Genomic DNA, 22,701 nt, shown 5'->3' on the forward strand with positions numbered 1-22,701 from the left:
TATTATTAGCATTAATTATTATGAGTACTGATTAAGAGCAGCAATTTTCTAGTTGAATGTTCTGCAGCACACTCTTTCAAATGTTTAATTATATAATAACGAGGAAGAAGTTTATTTACAATTTACTTTGAGTCCTTTATAAAACCAATTTATTAAAAATAAAAAGCTTTCCAAGGAATATATGCAGGGTTAAGTAATCATGTTGGCATTGAACTATGCACAGAAAATAAGGACTATTTACAGAAAACCCCTAAACCAAACTCCCCAGTGGACTCTGTGGCATCCCTCTAAGATAAATTCCAGCTGCTTGGCATTGAGCACCCTCCGTGTGCAAGGCCACTGAACAGGACGGCCCAGCAGCTCTGCATAACCAGACTCCTAATCTGTCACTTCCAGGTTTCTTCCTAGTTCTGCAGGGTAAAACATATGCCAGCAGTGGGGAAATATTATTCCTCCATTTCTTCTAATTCAGCACGTTTCAAGCTAGCGAAATCACGTTAGGTGGTCATTCTACTTTTGTTAATGTTCTTATATGAAACTGGATTTTTGACAATGACTAAAAACTTCCAAAACCCCGGAAATCATATTGAGCTCCACATCGTATTTCAGTGTCTTACTTAGGCCTCCAAATTGGCCAACTTGGAATAACAAAACACATGTAATTCTGAGGAGGCCAGAGAGGGTGGTGACTTAGAAATGTGGGTTTCAGTCTCAATTCTGCCTCTTACTGGCTGTGACCTTGGGCACCACCCTTAACTTCTCTAAGCCTCAGTGTCCCCATCCATAAAGTGGGTTACTATTCTCATACATAATGATAATAATTGTCATTGGAACCAAATGAGATCCACATAAAGCACTTACAACATATCAGCTAGTATTAAATATGTAGTATTTAATGTTATATTTTTAGCATTTGAATATAGAAAATATCCTTTTTGAACTTTACTATGTTTCTGAACTGCCTGCTTTTATGATGGAGTGTTCTACATTCCTTATTTTACATCTTTCCTGTTTTCATGGTTTTAAGGAAGGCTTTCCTCAGTGGAATAATGATGACAATGGTTACTGTTTATAAAAGTCTTTACCTGGGAAAATATAAATCTAGATTCTCAATGTCATCTTCGAAAATCTTTTTTGATATTTTACTCAAAATTCCAAATTTGGAACCTTCTGTCTGTCCTATATAAAGAATTGGACAATTTTTTTTTGAAACACAGTTGTTATTTCAACAGCAGTTGGCGATAGAAATCCAAGCCTTGTGAGAGAATTAGAATCCCATGTACTGGTAGCCCTTAAATATTTCCCAGTTCTCTGCAGCCTCAGCATTTTTTCAACACTGATAAATTTTTGGCAATCCTTAAAGTTTGCTGTGATGACACCTTTTATATTTCAGCTCTACACATGTAAGGAAGAAAGATTATAAGGCCTAGGAAAGGATGTCTTTTGGAGTAAAAAATGGAAAAAAGAAGCAGTAGGCCAGTAGAAACGGGGCTAAGAAAAATGAGCTGACAACTCAAATAGGAGCAGAGGTGGAAACTGCAGGGACACGAGGAGAAATGAAAAGAAAACATGTGAATTGGGGGAAACAGAGATGATCAGGGGTTACCCGCTGCTCTGATTAATTCCTAATAAATCCCCTGAGGTTTAAGTTCCGAAGTTCACTCTCCCCTTCTGGGATGGAAGGAGGGAGCATAAACTTCCTTAGTCTTTTCACGCAGCTAAGGTCCTTCCGCAGGTGACCTGGAGGCAAAAGTAAAGGTGGGAATCTCACCCAAGAAGATGGTCTGTGTTTATTGGACTATAAATCAGAAGAAAAAAAAATTTTTTTTTTGGTGGAGGGAGTTTGATTTCTTTCAGGCACTTATAAAAATCAACTAGCTGTTTGTCTCTTTAATTTTCCTATATTCTCCCTAAATAAACTCTTCAGTGGGCCGGAGGGTGAAATAAAGGGGGTAACAACTATATATATTTTTGTATATTCTAAAATATACAGGGCTTCCCCGGTGGCGCAGTGGTTGAGAATCCGCCTGACGATGCAGGGGACACGGGTTCATGCCCGGGTCCGGGAAGATCCCACGTGCCGCGGAGTGGCTGGGCCTGTGAGCCATGGCCGCTGAGCCTGTGCGTCCGGAGCCTGTGCTCCGCAATGGGAGAGGCCACAACAGTGAGAGGCCTGCGTACCGCAAAAAAAAAAAAAAAAAAAAAAAAAATATATATATATATATATACACACACACACAAAAATCCTCTTCAGTAACCTAACTTGCCCCTCTGTTTTGGTGAGGTCAGTTATATTTCTGTGGCAAATTATGATTTTTGACCACTGACCCCAGCAACTATACAACTATACAGCTTGAACAAAGGGCAGGGGTTAACCTGAGTATAATTTATCGTCAGCCCTCCGTGTCTGAGTTTCCTCCACATCCATGAATTCAACCAGCTGCAGGTAGTGCAGTACTATAGTATTTATTATTGAAAAATATCAGCATATAAGTGGACTTGCACAGTTCAAATCACATGGTTCAAAGGTCAACTTCATTTCATTAAATTCTATTTTGTTCCCAGAACAAACGAAATCCCTCTGGCTTCCTGAGGATAGTTTTTGTTTATGTGTGTTTTAATCTTGTTTCTGTCACTTGGTAGGTTTGTTAAGATATTCGGTAACCCGTGGTTGTCTGTTCCTATTTAAGAATGAGGTAGTAGAAAGGTCTCAGGAAGTATTGCATATAAGGGCAAAACTTTTCCACTGAAAGGCTTCAGGTTAGGGGAGCAAACCCTAAACTGTCCCCCTAACTAGCACATAGTGCAGGGTTTTGGTGTGGGGCACTATTCAAATGAGCTTATCTGGGTTCCTCAGAAGTCATCCTATTTCTTCAGAGCGGAAAGTTCATTTTCTGACGGGTGCTGAGTGCTCGCCTGGCAGCTGTTCTGCGTGTAGGGGTGTGCACGCCGAGTGGGGGCATCTTCTATTCTCAGGCTCTGCTCTCAATCCCATCTGTTGTCACTATTCTGAAGTCTCCGAGTTTCCTGGGTTCTGTTAGGCGGATCTGCTTCCTCCTGAGCTGTGGGCTCCTCTATACTTTGCAGCTTCACTGTGGTGGGCTGTTCTGTGGGTGGCATCCCTGGAAACACATCTCCAGGAGATGGCAGTCACATAGAATACCATGTGTAAGGTGCCCCCGGAGCTGTGTAAGGTACAGCACATGCCTTTCCTCTGTAGGTGATCTAAGGCAGGGACTGCTTTGTTCTGTTTCTTCAATTATTACCCTTCCATCTGCTTTCTGTCATGCAGAAGTATGCTGAAATCTTTTGGCCTTTGACGTTCCCTTCTCCTTTACTGTTATGGGACTGTCCCTTTTTTTTTTTATTCCATTAGCTTCTTTTTAATGGGGTCTCAGGAGGAAGAGATTAAGATATGGGCTGCATCTGTCAACTTGAACCTGAAGCAAGGAGCTCATACTGTTAATGGGAATGTTATTCTGCCTCGTTATGTCTGGCATAGTTATAGACGATTCAGATATCAATTTAAAAAACAGCAGTAACTAGGTAGAGGCTCAGACAGTTTTATTGTCTCTATGGATCGAATTAACTGGAAATCTGAAATATTTCCACTTATTTTATGTCAAGTAAATAGCAACTTCAGTGAAAAATATATAAATCTATGGCCTTTTAAAGCACCTTCATTTTAATAAATATCCTAAGTAGCTGCTTTTCACGAAAGCATTAGCAAGGAGAATTTTGAAATAATGAAATTTCCAATTTCAGCTGATTGCCCACGTTCAGCAGTGTAACACCTTAATGGGAAGCCTGCTAAAGACCCATTGGCCTATGCAAAATGAAAAATACCTCTCCCACTATGCATTCAGTGACAGTGACTGTATGCCACATTATCTATGTATTTGATGGCCAGCTGGGATATATAGCATAAACTTCAGTGCTCTGGGCTTTGTAGAGGATTACTGAGGTTTCCCCTTCTAAATATTCCAGCAATGCAAGATTAATTCTACCTCAAATATTTTATTTTATATCAAGAAATGGTTTACATACATAGGTACATATATATGTATTTAATAACAAGTTTCAACGTGGGTCTTCAAACTAACCTAAGCTTTAAAAATGAAAGTTTTGTTTGTTTTCTCACAATACTTGGACAAAGCATATATTCAGCTAGTACTTATTGAGGGCCCTACAGGTACCCGCTGCTTTTACAGGAAGTTGGTGAGTGCTATGCTTTTCTCCCTTTTGGGGAGGCAGCTCATGCTTAGGGAGGGGATGGGTGCTGTTTAAAATTAACAACAGACAGCAGAGAGGTCAGGATCCAAAACGAATTCTTTGATTCCAGAGTCAGTTTTCTTCCATGATTGCAGGGAACAGAATATTTTTCATAGTTCATTGTTAACTAGATATGAGGCAAACTGCTTTATACCACTTGGAACGATGGGCCATAGCTGAGAATACCGTTTCCTGTTTTTTAGAAATGGGATCACTCTGTGTTATGACATCAGGGTAAGGCCTTCACATTTTTGTTTTCATCTTAACAGAGAATTAGAGTTAGTGACTGCATGTATCACAGAGGTCATTTCACTCAAGTGGAAAACAGTGCAAAATGCTGAAAGACTGCTTATTGGCAAACTGCTAATAAGCTTTTGTGAATAAGCAGAAAGAAGGAAAAGGTTTGGAAATAGCTCTAGAAGGAAATGCCATTATTTAGCATAGCGGAAGGAAGGCTTCTTTGTGTAATGACTGAACTGTGGGATGATAGCCACCCTGCACGCTGCCAAAGGAGGTCTTTATAAAGAACTAGGAAGGTGAGCTGGAGACCAGTGGTAAGCTCAGCCTCCACACCCTCATCTCTACCACAACTAACACCTTAGGCACTTAGTGTGCGTGTGGGCCTCCAGTGCCTCCCCAGATGCTGGGCTAGTCATTCTACTTAGTGATTTCTAGGCTGAGAGTCAGTTCTACTTCTTTATCATTTCTTATCCTAGGAACTTCTTCACTGTGTCTAACTTAGCCTGAATGTGGCTTATAAATGGTGGCACCAGTGCTTTCCCACTCAATAAAGACTTTTTTTTTTTTTTTTTGCGGTACGTGGGCCTCTCACTGTTGTGGCCTCTCCCTTTGGCGGAGCACAGGCTCCGGATGCACAGGCTCAGCAGCCATGGCTCACGGGCCCAGCCGCTCTGCGGCATGTGGCATCTTCCCGGACCGGGGCACGAACCCGTGTCCCCTGCACTGGCAGGCGGACTCTCAACCACTGCACCACCAGGGAAGCCCTCAATAAAGATTTTTCATGCCACAGTATAGGGGACGGAGTTGGACAGTGAAGTCAAATTTGATTTCCAATCTAGGCTTGCTATTTTCTATGTAAAGGTCTTTGGGAAAATTACTTAATGTGTCTGAGACTCCATTTTTAGAAAAAAAAGATGCCTATTTTACAAGACTATTTTGGAAATAAAATCAGGTAAGATACATAGATGGATGGATGGATGAATGGATGGATAGATAGATGGCCTGGCATCTAATAAGCACCTGATAAATGTTAGTTTCTTTTCTCTTCCCTCGAAGAAATAGCCATGAATTTGTACTATTTTTGTTCCCAGTAAATTGCACATTTTGAATATGATCTCATTAAGCGTCTAATGAAGCTTTCTTCTTGAAACCGAAGCATCCTAATCCTGTTAGTGTTTTCTTGATAAAATGCTGTCTCACCCCTTTGTTAACTCTGGATGTCTTTTCCTTGGTCCTTTCCACATATCCAATTTTACATGCAGAATTCAAAACCAGGCACATCCTTTGGAGGATATGACAAGCAACTGTGTTTTGTGGAAGAGTTTTGTCTAAACTATGGCACTTTCTAGAAGGAGAAAACCAAGGAGGGTAGTATGGAGGGTACAGTCACAAGCCTGCACGAACTTGCACTGCAGGTGATGACTGGTGGATGTTCTCAAGTCCAACTGGAGAATGCTCACAGGCGGCAAAGATTATTTCCTCTCATGTTTTGAAGTGGTCTCTTTACTTTAACTTTTTAAGATATATATACTAGAAATGTAAGAACATTTCTTACTCTAGTCCTAAATTCTTCTTTTGGCACTGAGGATAAACTGATGTGTAGAAAACAGCTTAGGTTATTCTTTCCTTGTTTAATAAGCACTTAAATATAATCTTGGTAATTAAAGTATTTTTAATATAAATATGAACTCAGCAATGAGGCAAACTCAAACAATGATTTGAATTGCTTCCACAAACGATTATTACCCATATATATAGGAAAATGCCTTTCCAGAATATAGCAAAGATACCCGTCCCTGACTTTTAACAAATCCTTATTTAATATATATTAGAAACTCTCATGCCTTATTAAGTATATATTATGTATAACAACAACAGCAACTACTGTCACACACATATAATGCCAGTACTATTATAAAAAATTAAATTGTATGTATATATAATTTTAATTCTTGAAAGAACTCTACAAGGAATCATCATCAGTATTTCCATTTTACATTAATTAGGAAACTGAGGCACAATGAAATCAAGTAACTTGCTATCACATAGCTAGCAACTTCCTTAGCCCTGGTTTAAATTCTGGGAGTCTGGTGAAGATCCATGATCTAGACCATCTTGTACATTATTACAGAACCAAATGGTCTGAAGTATTGACTGAGAACTTCTGTGTCTTTTTTTTTTTTAATGGAAAATAACAAATGTCACGATGGAGATAGTAGTTTACTGTTGAGAAATGAGTTACTTACTGTTGAGAAAAGAGTTACTTAATTCTTCCAGAGCAAAGTTTCTGTTTAGTCATCCACGCCCATCTCTGTTTTCTTTTATTGGAGTATAGTTGATTTACAGTGTTGTGTTAGTTTCAGGTGTACAGCAAAGTGAATCAGTTATATATATATATATATATATATATATGTCTCCATCCTTTTTCAGATTCACCTCCCATATAGGTTATTACAGAATGTTGAGTAGAGTTGCCTATGCTATACAGTAGGTCCTTATTAGTTATCTATTTTATATATAGTTGTGTGTATATACTAATCCCAATCTCCTAATTTATCACTTCCCCCCATATTTCCCCTTTGGTAACCATAAGTTTGATTTCGAGATCTGTGAGTTTCTGTTTTGTAAATAAGTTTATTTGTATGATTTCTTTTTTACTAGATTCCGCATGTAAGTGATATCATATGATACTTGTCTTTCTCTGTCTGGCTTACTTCACTTAGTATGATAATCTCTAGGTCCACCCATGTTGCTGCAAATGGCATTATTTCGTTCTTTTTTATGGCTGAGTAGTATTCCATTGTATATATATACCACATCTCATTTATCCATGTGTCTACAAATGACTCAATTTCATTCCTTTTAATGGCTGAGTAATATTCCACTGTATATATGTACCACATCTTCTTTATCCATTCATCTGTCGATGGACATTTAGGTTGCTTCCATGTCTTGGCTATTGTAAATAGTGTTGCAGTGAACACAGGGGTGCATGTATCTTTTTGAATTATGGTTTTCTCCAAATATATGCACAGCTGTGGGATTGCAGAATCATATGGTAGTTCTATAGTTAGTTTTTTAAGGAACCTCCATACTATTCTCCTTAATGGTTGTACCAATTTACATGACCACCCACAGTGTAGGAGGGTTCCCTTTTCTCCACACCCTCTCCAGCATTTATTGTTTGTAGTGTTTTTTTTTTTTTTTTTTTTGATCATGGCCATTCTGACTGGTGTGAGGTGGTACCTCATAGTTTTGATTTGCATTTCTCTAATAATTAGTGATGTTGAGCATCTTTTCATGTGCTTTTTGGCCATCTGTATGTCTTCTTTGGAGAAATGTCTATTTAGGTCTTCTGTCCGTTTTGGGATTTTTTTTTTTTTTTTTGACATTGAGCTGCATGAGCTGTTTTTATAGTTTGGAGATTAATCCCTTGTTGGTTGCATCATTTGCAAATATTTTCTCCTATCCTGTGGGTTGTCTTTTCATCTTGTTTATGGTTTCCTTTGCTGTGAAAAAGCTTTTACATTTAATTTAATTTAATCTGTTTATTTTTGTTTTTATTTTCATTACTCTAGGAGAAGATCAAAAAAGATATTTATGTCAGAGAGTGTTCTGCCTATGTTTTCCCCTAAGAGTTTTATAGTATCCAGTTTTACATTAAGGTCTTTAATCCATTTTGAGTATTTTTGTGTATGGTGTAAGGGAGTGTTCTAATTTCATTCTTTTACATGTAGTTGTGCAGTTTTCCCAGCACCACTTATTGAAAAGACTGTCCTCCATTGTATATTCTTGCCTCCTTTGTCATAGATTAGTTGACCATAAGTGTGTGGGTTTATCTCTGGACTTTCTATTTTGTTCCATTGATCTATATTTCTGTTTTTGTGCCAGTACCATACTGTTTTGATGACTGTAGCTTTGTAGTATAGTCTGAACTCAGGGAGCCTGATTCCTCCAGCTCTGTTTTTTTCTCTTAACATTGCTTTGGCTATTCGGGGTCTTTTGTATTTCCAAACAAATTGTGAATTTTTTTGTTCTAGTCTGTGAAAAATGCCATTGGTAATTTGATAGGGATTGCATTGAATCTGTAGATTGCTTTGGGCCGTATAGTCATTTTGACAATGTTGATTCTTCCAATCCAAGAACATGGTATATCTCTCCATCTCTTTGTGTCATCTTTGATTTCTTTTATCAGCATCCTATTGTTTTCTGCATACAGGTCTTTTGCCTCTTTATGTAGGTTTATTCCCAGGTGTTTTATTCTTTTTGATATGATGGTAAATGGGATTGTTTCCTTAATTTCTCTTTCTGATCTTTTGTTGTTAGTGTATAAGTATGCCAGAGATTTCTGTGCATTAATTTTGTATCTTGCAACTATACCAAATTCATTGATGAGCTCTAGTAGTTTTCTAGTGTCGTCTTTAGGATTTTCTATGTATAGTATCATGACATCTGCAAATAGTGACAGTTTTACTTCTTCTTTTCAAATTTGGATTCCTTTGATTTCTTCTCTGATTGCCATGGCTAGGACTTCCAATACTATGTTGAATGAAAGTCTTCTTCCTGATCTTGGATGAAATGCTTTCAGTTTTTCACCATCAAGAATGATGTTAGGGCTTCCCTTGTGGCGCAGTGGTTGAGAGTCTGCCTGCCAATGCAGGGGACATGGGTTCGTGCCCTGGTCCGGGAAGATCCCACATGCTGCAGAGCGGCTGGGCCCATGAGCCATGGCTGCTGAGCCTGTGTGTCCGGACCCTGTGCTCTGCAACGGGAGAGGCCACAACAGTGAGAGGCCCGTGTACAGCAAAAAAAAAAAAAAAGAATGATGTTAGCTGTGGGTTTGTCATATATGGCCTTTATTATATTGACGTAGGTTCCCTCTATGCCCACTTTCTTTTTATCATAAATGGCTGTTGAATTTTGTCCAAAGCTTTTTCTGCATCTATTGAGATGATCACATAGTTTTTATTCTTCAATTTGTTGATGTGGTGTATCACAGTGATTGATTTGTGGATATTGATAAATCCCACTTGATCATGGTGTATGACTCTTTCAATGTGTTGTTGGATTCAGTTTGCTGGTATTTTGTTGAGGATGTTTGCAACTATGTTCTTCAGTGATATTGGCCTGTAATTTTTTTTTTTTTTGTGGTATCTTTGCCTGGTTGGTATCAGGGTGATGGCGGCCTCATAAAATGAGTTTGGGAGTGTTAATTCCTCTCAGTTTTTTTGGAATAGTTTCATAAGGATAGGTGTTAACTCTTCTCTAAATGTTTGATAGAATTCACCTGTGAAGCCATCTGGTCTTGGACTTCTGTTTGTTGGAAGTTTTTTTTTTTTTTTTTTTGCGGTACGCGGGCCACTCACTGTTGTGGCCTCTCCCGTTGCGGAGCACAGGCTCCCGACGTGCAGGCTCAGCGGCCATGGCTCACAGGCCCAGCTGCTTCACGGCATGTGGGATCTTCCTGGACCGGGGCACGAACCCGTGTCCCCTGCATCGGCAGGCAGACTCTCAACCACTGCACCACCAGGGAAGCCCTGTTGGAAGTTTTTTAATCAGAGTTTCAATTTCAGTGCTTGTGATTGGTCTGTTCATATTTTCTATTTCTTCCTGGTTCAGTCTTGGAACATTGTACCTTTCTAAGAATTTGTCCTTTTCTCCTAGGTTGTCCATATTATTGGTGTATAGTTGCTTGTAGTAGTCTCTTATGATCCTTTTTATTTCTGTGGTGTCAGTTGTAATTTCTCCTTTTTCATTTCTGATTTTATTGACTTGGGCCCTCTCCCTTTTTTTCTTGATGAGTCTGGCTAATGGTTTATCAATTTTGTTTATCTTTTCAAAGAAAAAGGAAAAAGAACCAGCTTTCAGTTTCACTGATCTTTTTTATTTTTTAGTCTCTATTTCATTTATTTCTGCCCTGGCCTTTATGATTTCTTTCCTTCTACTAACTTTGGGTTTTGTTTCTTCTTCTTTCTCTAGTTGCTTTAGTTGTAATGTTAGGTTGTTTATTTGAGATTTTGTTTCCTTAGGTAAGATTGTATTGCTAAAAACTTACCTCTTAGAACTGCTTTTGCTGTGTCCCATAGGTTTTGGATCATAGTGTTTTTGTTGTCATTTGTCTCTAGGTATTTTTTGATTTCCTCTTTGATTTCTTTGGTGATCCACTGGTTGTTTAGTAACATATTGTTTAATCTGTACGTGTTTGTGTTTTTTTACAGTTTTTTTTTCCTATAATTGATCTCTAATTTCATAGCCTTGTGGTATGAAAAGATGCTTGATATGTTTTCATTTTTCTTAAATTTACTGAGGCTTGATTTGTGGCCCAATATATGATCTATCCTGGAGAATGTTCCATGTGCATTTGAGAAGAAAGTATATTCTTCTGCTTTTGGATGGAAAAATTAAGTCCATCTGGTCTAATGTGTCATTTAAGGCCTGTGTTTACTTACTGATTTTCTGTCTGGATCATCTGTCCATTGGTGTAAGTGGGGTGTTAAAGTCCCCCACTATTATTGTGTTACTCTCGATTTCCCCTTTTATGGCTGTTAGCATTTGGCTTATATATTGAGGTGCTACTATGTTGGGTGCATACATATTTACAATTGTTATATCTTCTTCTTGGATTGATCATGTAGTGTTCTTCCTTGTCTCTTGTAACAGTCTTTATTTTAAAGTCTATTTCGTCTGATATGAGTATTGCTACTCCATCGTTCTTTTGGTTTCCTTTTGCGTGGAATACCCTTTTCCATCCTCTTACTTTCAATCTGTATGTGTCCCTAGTGGGTCTCTTGTAGACAGTATATATACGGGTCTTGTTTTTGTATCCACTCAGCCAGTTTATGTCTTTTGGTTGGAGCGTTTAATCCAACTACATTTAAGGTAATTGTCAATATGTATGTTCCTACTACATTTAAGGTAATTATCAATATGTATGTTCCTATTGACAATTAAAAAAATTGTTTTGGAATTGTTTTTGTAGCTTTTTTTCCTTCCCTTCCTCTTTTGTTCTCTTGTGATTTGATGACTATCTTTAGTGTGTGTTTGGGTTGTGTGTGTGTGTGTGTGTGTGTGTATCTATTGTAGTTTTTTGGTTTGCAGTTCCCATGAGGTTTTTAAAATTTTTAAGTTTTATTCTTTTTAAAAAAAATTTATTTATTTGTTTGCTTGCTTGTTTGTTTATGGATGTGCTGGGTCTTCGTTGCTGTGCATGGGCTTTCTCTAGTTGCAGCAAGTGGGGGCTACTCTTTGTTGCAGTGTGCGGGCTTCTCATTGCGGTGGCTTCTTGTTGTGGAGCATGGGCTCTAGGCACGCGGGCTTCAGTAGTTGCAGCACACGAACTCAGTACTTGTGGCTCGCAGGCTCAGTAGTTGTGGCACACAGGCTTAGTTGCTCTGCCACATGTGGGATCTTCCCAGACCAGGGCTTGAACCCATGTCCCCTGCACTGGCAGGTGGATTCTTTTTTTTTGTGTGTGTGTGTGGTATGCGGGCCTCTCACTGCTGTGGCCTCTCCTGTTGTGGAGCACAGGCTCCGGACGCGCAGGCCCGGCGGCCGTGGCTCACGGGCCCAGCCACTCCGCGGCATGTGGGATCTTCCTGGACCGGGGCACGAACCCGCATCCCCTGCATCAGCAGGTGGACTCTCAACCACTGTGCCACCAGGGAAGCCCGGCAGGTGGATTCTTAACCACTGTGCCACCAGGGAAGTCCCCCCATGAGGTTTTGATATAGCTGTCTATATATACACAAGGGTGTATTAAGTTGCTCGTCTCTTTCCACCTAAAGAAGTTCCTTTAGCATTTGTTGTAAACGTGGTTTGGTGGTGAATTCTCTTAGCCTTTGCTTGTCTGTAAAGCTTTTGATTTCTCTGTCAAATGTGAATTAAAGCCTTGCTGGGTAGAGTATTCTTGGTTGTAGCTTTTTCCATTTCATCACTTTAAATATATTTTACCGCTCCCTTCTGGCCTGCAGAGTTTCTGCTGAAAACTTTATGGAGATTCCCTTGTATGTTATTTGTTGCTTTTCCCTTGTTGTCTTTAATATTTTTTCTTTCTCTTTAATTTTTTCCAGTTTGATTAATATATGTCTGTGTTCCTCCTTGGGTTCATCCTGTATGGGACTCTCTGCACTCCCTGGACTTGAGTGTTTCCTTTCTCATATTAGGGAAGTTTTTGGCTATAATATCTTCAAATATTTTCTCAGGCCCTTTCTCTTTCTCTTCTCCTTTGTTGACACCTGTAATGTGAATGTTGGTGCGTTTAATGTTGTCCCAGATGTCTCTGAGACTGTCCTCATTTCTTTTCATTTTTTGTTCTTTATTTTGTTCTGTGGCAGTGATTTCCACCACTCTGTCTTCTAGCTCACTTCTGCCTCAGTTATTCTGCTATTGATTCCTTCCAGTTAATGTGTTGTTCATCTCTGTTTGTTCTTTAAATCTTCTAGCTCCTTGTTAAACATTTTTTTTGTATCTTCTCAGTCTGTGCCTCCATTCTTTTTCTGAACTTTTGGATCATCTTTACTATCATTACTCTGAATTATTCTTCAGGTAGATTGCCTATCTCCTCTTGATTTAGTTGTTCTTGTGAGTTTTTATCTTGTTCCTTCATTTGCAACATATTTCTCTGTCATCTCCTTTTGTCTACCTTTCTGTGTTTGTGGTCTCCTTTCCACAGGCTGCAGGATCATAGTTTCTCTTAGTTCTGTTGTCTGCCTCCTGTGGGTGAGGTTGGTCCTGGGGTTTGTGCAGGCTTCCTGGTGGAAGGGACTGGTGCCTGCTGTCTGGTGGGTGGAGCTGGGTCTTGTCTCTCTGGTGGGCAGGGCCGTGTCAAGGGGTGCGTTTTGAGGTAGCTGTGAGCTCAGTATGACTTTAGGCAGCCTTTCTGCTGGTGGGTGGAGCTGTATTCCTGTTTTGCTGGTTGTTTGGCCTGAGGCATTCCAGCTCTGGAACTTGTAGGCTTTTGGGTGGGGCCAGGTCTTGGTGCCAAAAATGGGACCTCTGGGAGAGATCATGCTGATCAGTGTTCCCTGGGGCCTCTGCCACCAGTTTCCTTGCCCCCAGAGTGAGCTACCGCTGACCTTTGCCTCCTCAGGAGACCCTCCAAGACCCCTAGTTAGGTCTAGCCCTGGTTCCTATGGAGGTATTGCTTTGTGCTGGGTCCCAGTGCATGTGAGACCTTGTGTGCGCCCTCCAAGAGTGGAGTCTCTGTTTCTCCCAGTCCTGTGGAGCTCCTGCACTCAGGACCCACTGGCCTTCAAAGCCAAATGCTCTGGGGGGGCGGTTCTTTCTCCCGATGCCTGACCCTCAGACTGTCTTGTAGGGCTATTTTTATGTGGGAACGTCCCTGTGTAGCCTAAGTGGGTTTAATATTTTTTGGTGCTAGAGCTGTTTTTAATATGCTTGTCTGCCACCTCTTTCCTCAGTGTATGCTGGCCATTATCCCCTTGGTAAGAGGAGTGACTGATGTTGTGGTAACCTGAGCCTGCACTGGATATTGAATGGGGGCCTCCCCTTGCTCTGAGGTTGTCACTGCCCTGTCAGGGGCAGGGTCTGCTCTCCAGTTGGAGTAGAGGCCCCGAGATCTGTTTCTGAGCTGTGTTTCTGACCTGCAGTGTGACATAGGCAGGATTGGAGCACTCTCTCTGGGAGAGAAACCACTGGGTTTTCCTCCTCCAGAGCTGTTCAACTGTGAGTGTGCTCTGTTGCATCACTTTTCACCTGTTGTGCTGGCTCATAAATTATACTATTGCTGGAACTGCTCTCAGACCCACCTTAACAACGGGTATGCCGGCAATTGGCCCTGGTGTCTTTCAGGCGTTGCTTTCACCAGACTACCAGCACAGATCCACTGCAGTCAGGTCCCAGGACTGCAGTAATTGTGCACCAAGACCTGCTGTGGGAGCTATGGAGGCAGCTCAGATTCTGGCCCAGTCTAGTCCCCATGTGTATGTGCCCACAAACCCACAGTTGCTAAAGCTAGACCCATCTCAGCTGGGGGAGCACTCACTCATTTGGATATTCTGCAGGTGCTGAGTTTACAGAGCTGGCAGCTGGGGTGTAAATCCGCAGTTCCCACAGCTGTGAGGAGAGATTTCCGCTCTTCTTCCTTAGTTGCATGGCCCATGAGGCTCAGCTGTGGTTTCAGCCCCACCTCTGCATGTGGGCCTTCCACCAGTGTCTGTTCCCGAGGCTGCCCCAGAGCCTGCCTAGGTGGGTGGGGTCAGAGGCAGCAACAGGTGGGGCAAATGCCAGCCTGCTGGGGTGGGCAGGGGTGAAGGAAGCAGCCGCAGTGGGTGGGGCATGTGAGCCTGCTCTTGCAGGCCGTGGCCAAGGAGGGTGAGGCCTGCAAGCCTGCTCAGGCAGGAGCCCCTTCTAGTGCCCAGGGAGGCAGGGGCTGGCACGTGGGGAAGGGGGCTGCAATGGTGGCCAGGGCTTCTTCCACAAACATTCCCGCTTGTAGAGCTCTGTACTCCCATACTTTCAGGCTCTCTCTTTGCAGCTAACAGCAGTCCCCTCCCTGAGTGAGTCTGCTCTCCAAACCCCAGGTTCTAGCACCCAGCCTCTGTCCGCACCAGCAGACACATGTCTCAGGCTGGGACGTGCCGGGCTGTGGCACCAAACATTCATGTAGGTCTTACTCTGTCCTGCCTGCCACAGACTGGTCGCTGTGCTATCCTCTGAGCCCCTGAAGCTCCCCAGCTGGTCTCCCTACTAGCGAGGGGGCTTCCCTGGGTGTGGGAACCTCTCCTCTTTCAGTTCCCCCCAAGGGGTGCAGGTCGTGTCCTGTTTCCTCTTGTCTTTTTAAAATTTCTTTTGTCCTACCCAGTTGCATGGGGATTGTTCTCGTCCTTTTAGGTGTCCGAGGTCCTCTGCTAGTGTTCAGCAAGTGCTCTGTCAGAATTGTTCCATTCTTGATGTACTTATGGGGAGAGGTGAACTCCATGTCCTCCTATTCTGCCATCTTGACTCCTCCCCCACTCCTATCTCAGTTTTTGTTTTCTTTTTTAATAGAGGAGCTAAAATTGTTTGATGTTCTTTACTGCCAAAAACAGAAGAGTAGGACTAGGAAGAGAAGGAGGTATCCTTTTGAGGGGAGGGCAGTGTTCATGCAGAGGTCACATTCCTTTCACTCACGTTCCCATGGGTTTGCGGACATGCAGTGGATTTCCTTCGCTAAAGGCAAGAAAGGGCACCCCATGAAGTGTTTATAAGATTTATGCTGTTCCAGGAAGGAAAGGCTAACATCTCCCTCCCAAGTGGATGTCCACTAGGTCATGGAGTTTGCTGACTTGCCCTGGGGAGAGAAGATGAGAATGTCAGGCAGGGAGAAAGAAAGGAGGCAAGGACTAGCCCTAGTAAGTTCCACCTGAGGGGTAGGAAAGATGCATGCTGCTCATGTCTGCAAGCTCACATTTGAAGCTGCTGAGGACAGATGAGAAAGGGTGACTATGTGCTTGTGAGGAGGGACTGACGCAGCTGGGGCAAAGTGGGTGAGTGCATCAGAGGACTATAGTGTGCTACTGCCAGGGGGTTTTGTAGAAAAGATCGCTGATGCTCCCAGGGGACCACGTGCTGGGGGAGTTGAGTTTCTTAGCATTGGTGCGTGTTTGGTTCTCTTCCCATCCAGGCTACATCACCCGTGATAGCCAACAGAAAGGAGGACTGCCACAGGAGAATGTGAGGAATGCCATTTCCCATTTTTTTTTTTAAACAACTTCATTTCTACCAGAGAAGAAATCTAAGAGAAAGGAAGATCTAGAGGGTGGTATGAGAGAGAGAGCAGATCACTCCTCTATCAACTGCAGAGCACTTTGGTGGACCCCAAGTCTTAATTTGTTGGAAAGAGAGACAGAGGTTTGACTGAAAACACAAGATTTTAAAATAGACTAAATAATAGAGATTTTAACTGAAATGCCATTAAGGAAGTCTACTTGTTATTGAGAAATAGGGTTGAACAAAGCATAGTTGGTAACAGATATTGGAAAAATAGTGATTTAATTTTTATACAGTAACCAATTAAGTGTTGTCAATTAAATCAGTTGCGATTATAAAGCAAGTGGATGGAAATATTAACTCCTTCTTCTCAGCCCCTTCAGCTTCTATCTGATTGGGGAATTTAGAAATACGAAATACTAAGTCCTCTACACGTAAGCCTGGCCAGCCAACATCACCATTCTCATTTCCTGCCTTGCACAACTTGCGCGAAATCACTCAGTGGCCTTTTGACATCTGAAATCTGCTTAGATGTTCATGTTTTTGCATGTGCTCTTTCTCCTGCAGGGAGTACCCTTCCTTCCAATATCTGTCAGTCAGGCAAATATCCACAGATGCTTCAGTTCTCAGCTTGAGAGTTATATCTTCTCTGAAACCATCCTGACCTGTTCCCCCCCTCCCTCTTTGATACCCATTCTCGGTCAGATATCCTTTCTGGATCCTTCATTAATCCCTCATACGTATTTCCTGTGTGATGCTTACACTGTTATGTGCAGGTGTGTGTTTATATTTCTGTCACTCTCAATAGATAATGAGTCCTCTGAAGGAAAAGATCTTATTTGACTTGTTCAGTGTAGTACCTCGCACGGTGCTTGGCATATATATAACATAAGCTTCATAGAGATTTGCTAACAGAAAGAAAAAAAGGGGTAACATGGGGAGGGAGGGAGGAAGGAAGGAAGGAAAGAATTTATGCTCAAAGTGACAAGTGCTCAGTTTGGTTTAAGAGAAGGCTCCATATTCTTATCGTCTTACCCTTCCAGGGAGATGGCCCGTTGGAGACTCACTGAAGGCTGGCGGGTTGTAGTGCTGTGTTGGGAATGACTGCAAGAAAAGAAAGAAAAAACAAACACAATCATTTATTTAAAATATCTTTGCACATTCTAATAGTCTTATTGCCATGAAAAGAATCAATCTTGGAAGAAATACAGGAGGCATTAACTGACTGTTCTTTGGTGATAAGCAGAATCGTCCACCCCAGTATAACACTCTACCAGATAAGGGGCTAATATTTCATTATAATTTGATTTCAACATGTATTATTCAAAAGCAAGCTTTAAATAAAGGGTAGCCATGAAAAGAAATACATATATTTGGAAGAGGTAATTATTTTCCCCTTGGAATAAGGTAACATAAAAACAAATTTCACTATGGTGCAATATATTATTTTTTTAAGGCAGAACATTTTTTTCTAACAAAGTTTTAAACAGCAAATTTGAAAATTGTAGTAGTATTTAATTAGTATAAATTTATTAGTTTATATTTGCATACTTGTAAAAATAACAATAATTCAACTGTTGAATGAACACAAAAACTTGAAAAATGGGATTTCCAGTTGCATATCAACATTAGTTAGAACTTAAGGTTATTCCATATTTGGTTGCATGATAACAAGGTAAGACTGATTTTATAGATAAGTATTTGCACTAGAAATTATATTGTATCTTTGCACTAGAAATTATATTGTATGTATAGTAGTATCTAATACTTATTGAGTACTTATTGCCTGAGTTACTTTTCTAGGTATATTATTTCTTACAACTAACTCTATGAGGTATGTACTGTCCCATTTGACAGATGAGGAAATTAAGGTAAGGAAGGTTTAAAACTTGCCCAAATTCATGTGGTAAATACCTGTGCTCGAAATGGTATCTAGACGTGTCATTCTTCTTAACCATCATATCACCTTCCAAATGGTAACAGTTTTTTTGGCTTTGAAAGAATTTGTCTTACAATCTCAGAATACTCTTCAATTAGGGAGACTCTTTCATCTGAGATATGCACAATGACAATCCAAGAGCATATTGTAATGAATTGTGAGTTTCCTATGTATTAAAGTATACAATAAATGGTATTTCAGTGTGTAATTTTAGTTTGTAGTATTAGTTTAAAAACTTATTTGTAACATTAGTTACATATACATGTAGTGTGTAAAGGTGTGTATATACAAATATATGTATAGAGAGAAACTTGAGTAAAATATTTGCAGAACATGAGGCAACTTCACACAATTCTAAGACTTCTCAGCACATACTTTGAAAACACTGACATTGCCATACAGAGCCAAGCAAACAGGCTGCAGGTTTTCATTCAGAACTTTTGTTATTATGGGTGAGAGGAGGTGTTTCTCTGTGACTAGCATTTAGCTGTGACATGGATGACATTTATCTGAGGTTGAGAGAGCAGAATTTGGGGACTATGGCTAAGGCCTAGAGAATGGTCATCTTCAAATTAAGGATAGTATCCTTTGTTTCCTGGCATCCCTCATAGTGCCGATCATCACTTATGTCCACTAAGTGTGTTTTGATTGGCCAACTGAAAGGCAGCATAGCATTGAGGAGCTGGACCATGTAGCCAGGCTGCCTGAGTACAAATTTCAGCTCTGCCACACAGACCAATGTGACCTTGATTGAGTTTCTTAAAGTTCTCTGTAACAGTACCTTCCTCATAGGGTATTCAATGAATACAATGTTTAGAACAGTGTCTGTCTGTCTTACATGGTAAAAGCTACATAAGTGTTAAATAAACATATGATTTAGCAGAGTGTGCACTTTGAGATCTTTCTTTTGTACTAAATAAGCATAATTAATTATTTAGATCACTTCAATTAGCCATATAGTCAATGCCACAAGGTGTAGATTTGTGAGTATATTATAACTTTGGTGGTCAATATCAAATTATTAAAATGTTTTCTGTTGTAAAAACAACATTATAAAATTAATAGAAATCAGCCACAGCAATCAAGAAAGAAGAAATAAAATGTATCCAGATTGGAAGGGAAGAGGAAAAATTGTCATTATATGCAGCTGACATGATACTATACAGAGAAAATCCTAAAGGCACCACCAGAAAACTACTAGAGCTCATCAATGAATTTGGTAAAGTTGCAGGATACAAAATTAATATACAGAAATCTGTTGCATTTCTTTACACTAGCAATGAAATATCAAAAAGGGAACGTAAAAAAAAATCCCCTTTAAAATTGCATAAAAAAAAACTTAGGAATAAGCCTGACCAAGGAGATGAGACATATGCTGAGAACTATAAAACACTGATAAAGGAAACTGAAGATGAGGCAAAGAAATGGAAAGATAACCCATGCTCTTGGATTGGAAGCATTCATATTGTTTAAATGACCATACTATCCAAAGCAATCTACAGATTTAATGTGATCCCTATCAAATTACCCATGACATTTTCCACAGAACTTGAACAAATAACTCTAAAATTTATATGGAACCACAGAAGACCCAGAATTGCCAAAGCAATTCTGAGGAAAAAGAAAAAAGCTGGAGGTATAACCCTCTCAGACAATACTACAAAGTTACAGTAATAAAAACAGTATGGTGCTGGCACAAAAACAGACATATGAATCAATGGAACAGGACAGAAAACCCAGAAATTAACCCATGCACTTACTTATGGTCAAAATTAATCTACAACAAGAAGGCAAGAATATACAATGGAGAAAAGACAGTCTCTTCAATAAGTGGTGCTGGGTAAACTGGACAGCTACATGTAAAAAAAATGAAATTAGAACACTCTCTAACACCATACACAAAAATAAACCCCAAACGGATCAAAGACCTAAATATTTAAGACTGGATCTGTAAAACTCCTAGAAGAGAACACACGCAAAACATTCTGACATAAATTGTAGCAATGTTTTCTTAGGTCCGTCTCCCAAAGCAATATAAATAAAAGCAAAAATAAACAAATGGGACCCAGTCAAACTTACAAGCTTTTGCATAGCAAAGGAAACAAAATGAAAACACAACCTATGGAATGGGAGAATATATTTGCATATGATGCAACCGACAAGGGATTAATCTCCAAAATATACAATTATTCAGCTCAATATCAAAAAAATAAAGACCCAATCAGAAAATGAGCAGGAGACCTAAATAGACATATCTCCAAAGAAGACACATAGACGGCCAACAGGCACATAAAAAGTTGCTCTACGTGGCTAATTACTAGAGAAATGCACATTAAAACTACAGTGAGGTATCATCTCATGCTGGTTAGAATGGCTATCATTAAAAAGTCTACAAATAACAAATGTTGGAGAGGGTGTGGAGAAAAGGGAACACTCCTGTACTGTTGGTGAGAATGTAAATGGGTACAGCCATTATGGAAAACAGTATGGAGGTTCCTCAAAAACTAAAATCTAAAAATAGAGTTGGCAGTATGATACAGCAATCCCACTCCTGGTCATATACCTGGAAAAGACGAAAACTGTAACTTGAAAAGATACATGTACCCCAGTGTTTATAGCAGCACTATTCACAATAGCCAAGACATGGAAGCAACCAATGTCCAAAGGCAGATGAATGGATAAAGATGTGGTGTATATATACACACACATATATATATACACACACACATATACACAACACTGGAATATTAATCATAAAAAGAATGAAATAATTCCATTTTCAGCAACATGGATGGACAGAGATTATCATACTAAGTGAAGTAAATCAGAGACAGACAAGTAATATGATATCACTTAGATGTGGAATCTAAAATGATACAAATGGACTTACTTACAAAACAGAAATAGATTAACAAAGAACAGGCTGGTGGTTGCCAAGGGGGAGTGGGGTGGGGGAGGGATGGATTGGGAGTTTGGGGTTAGCAGATGCAAACTATTATATATAGAATGGATAAACAACAAGGTCCTACTGTATAGCACACGGAGCTATATTCAATATCCTGTGATAAACCATATGGAAAAGAATATAAAAAATGTATATATGTATAACTGAATCACTTTGCTGTACTGCAGAAATTAACACTGTAAATCAACTATACTTCAATAAAAAAAAAATCTCTGACATAAATCGTAGCAATGTTTTCTTAGGTCACTCCCCACAGGCAATAGAAATAAAAGCAAAAACAAACAAATGGGACCTAATCAAATTTACAAGCTTTTGCATAGCAAAGGAAACAAAAAGACAACCTAGGGAACAGGAGAAAATATTGCAAATGATGTGACCAACAAGGGTTAATTCCCAAGATATACAAACAGCTCATAAAACTCAATAACAAAAAAACCAAACAGTCCATCAAAAAATGAGAAGACCTAAATAGACGTCTCCAAATAAGACACATATTGGGTTGGCTAACAGGCACATGAAAAGATGCTCAACATTGCTAATTATTACAGAAATGCAAATCAAAACTACAATGAGGTATCACCTCACACCAGTCAGAATGACCATCATCAAAAAGTCTACAAATAATAAATACTGGAAAGGGTGTGGGGAAAAGGAACCCTCCTACACTGTTGGTGAGAATGTAAACTGGTGCAGCCCCTATGGTAAACAGTATGGAGTTCCTTAAGAACCTGAAAATAGAGTTACCATATGATCCAGCAATCCCACTCCCAGGCGTATATCTGGAGAAAACTCTAATTCGAAAAGATAAATGCATTCCAGTGTTGATAGCAGCACTATTTACAATAGTGAAGACATGGAAGCAACCTAAATGTCCATCAACAGATGAATGGATAAAGAACGTGTGGTATAAATACATAATGGAATATTACTCATCCATAAAAAAGGATGAAATAATGCCATTTGCCACATGGACCTAGAGATTATCATACTAAGTGAAGTAAGTCAGACAGGGAAAGACAAATATCATATGATATCACTTAGTTGTGGAATCTAAAAAATACAAATGAACTTATTTACAAAACAGAAACAGATTCACAGACATAGAAAACAAACTTATGGTTACCAAAGGGAAAAGGGGGCAGAGAGGGATAAATTAGGACTTTGGGATTAGCAGATATAAACTACTATACATAAAATAGGTAGACAACAAGGTCCCTATATTGCACAGGGAAGTATATTCAATATTGTGTAATAAACTATAATGGAAAAGAATATGAAAAATATATATATTCACATATACATATACGTAACTGAATCACTTTGTTGTAGACCCAAAACTAACACAACATTGTAAATCAACTATACTTCAATTAAAAAAATTAATGGAAATCAAAATGAGAGTAAAAAAAAATTCACATATAATTCCACTGCCTTGTCTCAGACTTTACAGAATCATCTAATTTAATTCTCAGAGCTGTCCTATAAGGAAGTTATGAGAATCCCCATTTTATATTTAAGAAAACACAAAGAACTTAACATGTCAGAAAACAACAGCTTGCAAATATGAAGCCAGAAT

General features: G+C 39.7%; 1 protein-coding gene across 24 annotated transcripts in view; it reads right to left on the reverse strand.

Annotated features, from left to right (window-relative positions):
- DLG2 (discs large MAGUK scaffold protein 2) overlaps positions 1-22,701 on the reverse strand; it is a 2,011,757-nt gene that overhangs the window by 399,533 nt on the left and 1,589,523 nt on the right. For all 24 annotated transcript variants that reach the window (XM_067750569.1, XM_067750576.1, XM_067750568.1 and 21 more), the window contains one exon: positions 17,257-17,325. In XM_067750569.1, coding sequence (XP_067606670.1) covers positions 17,257-17,325 — 69 coding nt within the window. The remainder of the gene's footprint in view (positions 1-17,256; positions 17,326-22,701) is intronic.

This window comes from Pseudorca crassidens, chromosome 9 (genome assembly GCF_039906515.1).
Source record: "Pseudorca crassidens isolate mPseCra1 chromosome 9, mPseCra1.hap1, whole genome shotgun sequence".
In the NCBI taxonomy this organism is placed as follows: Eukaryota; Metazoa; Chordata; class Mammalia; order Artiodactyla; family Delphinidae; genus Pseudorca; species Pseudorca crassidens.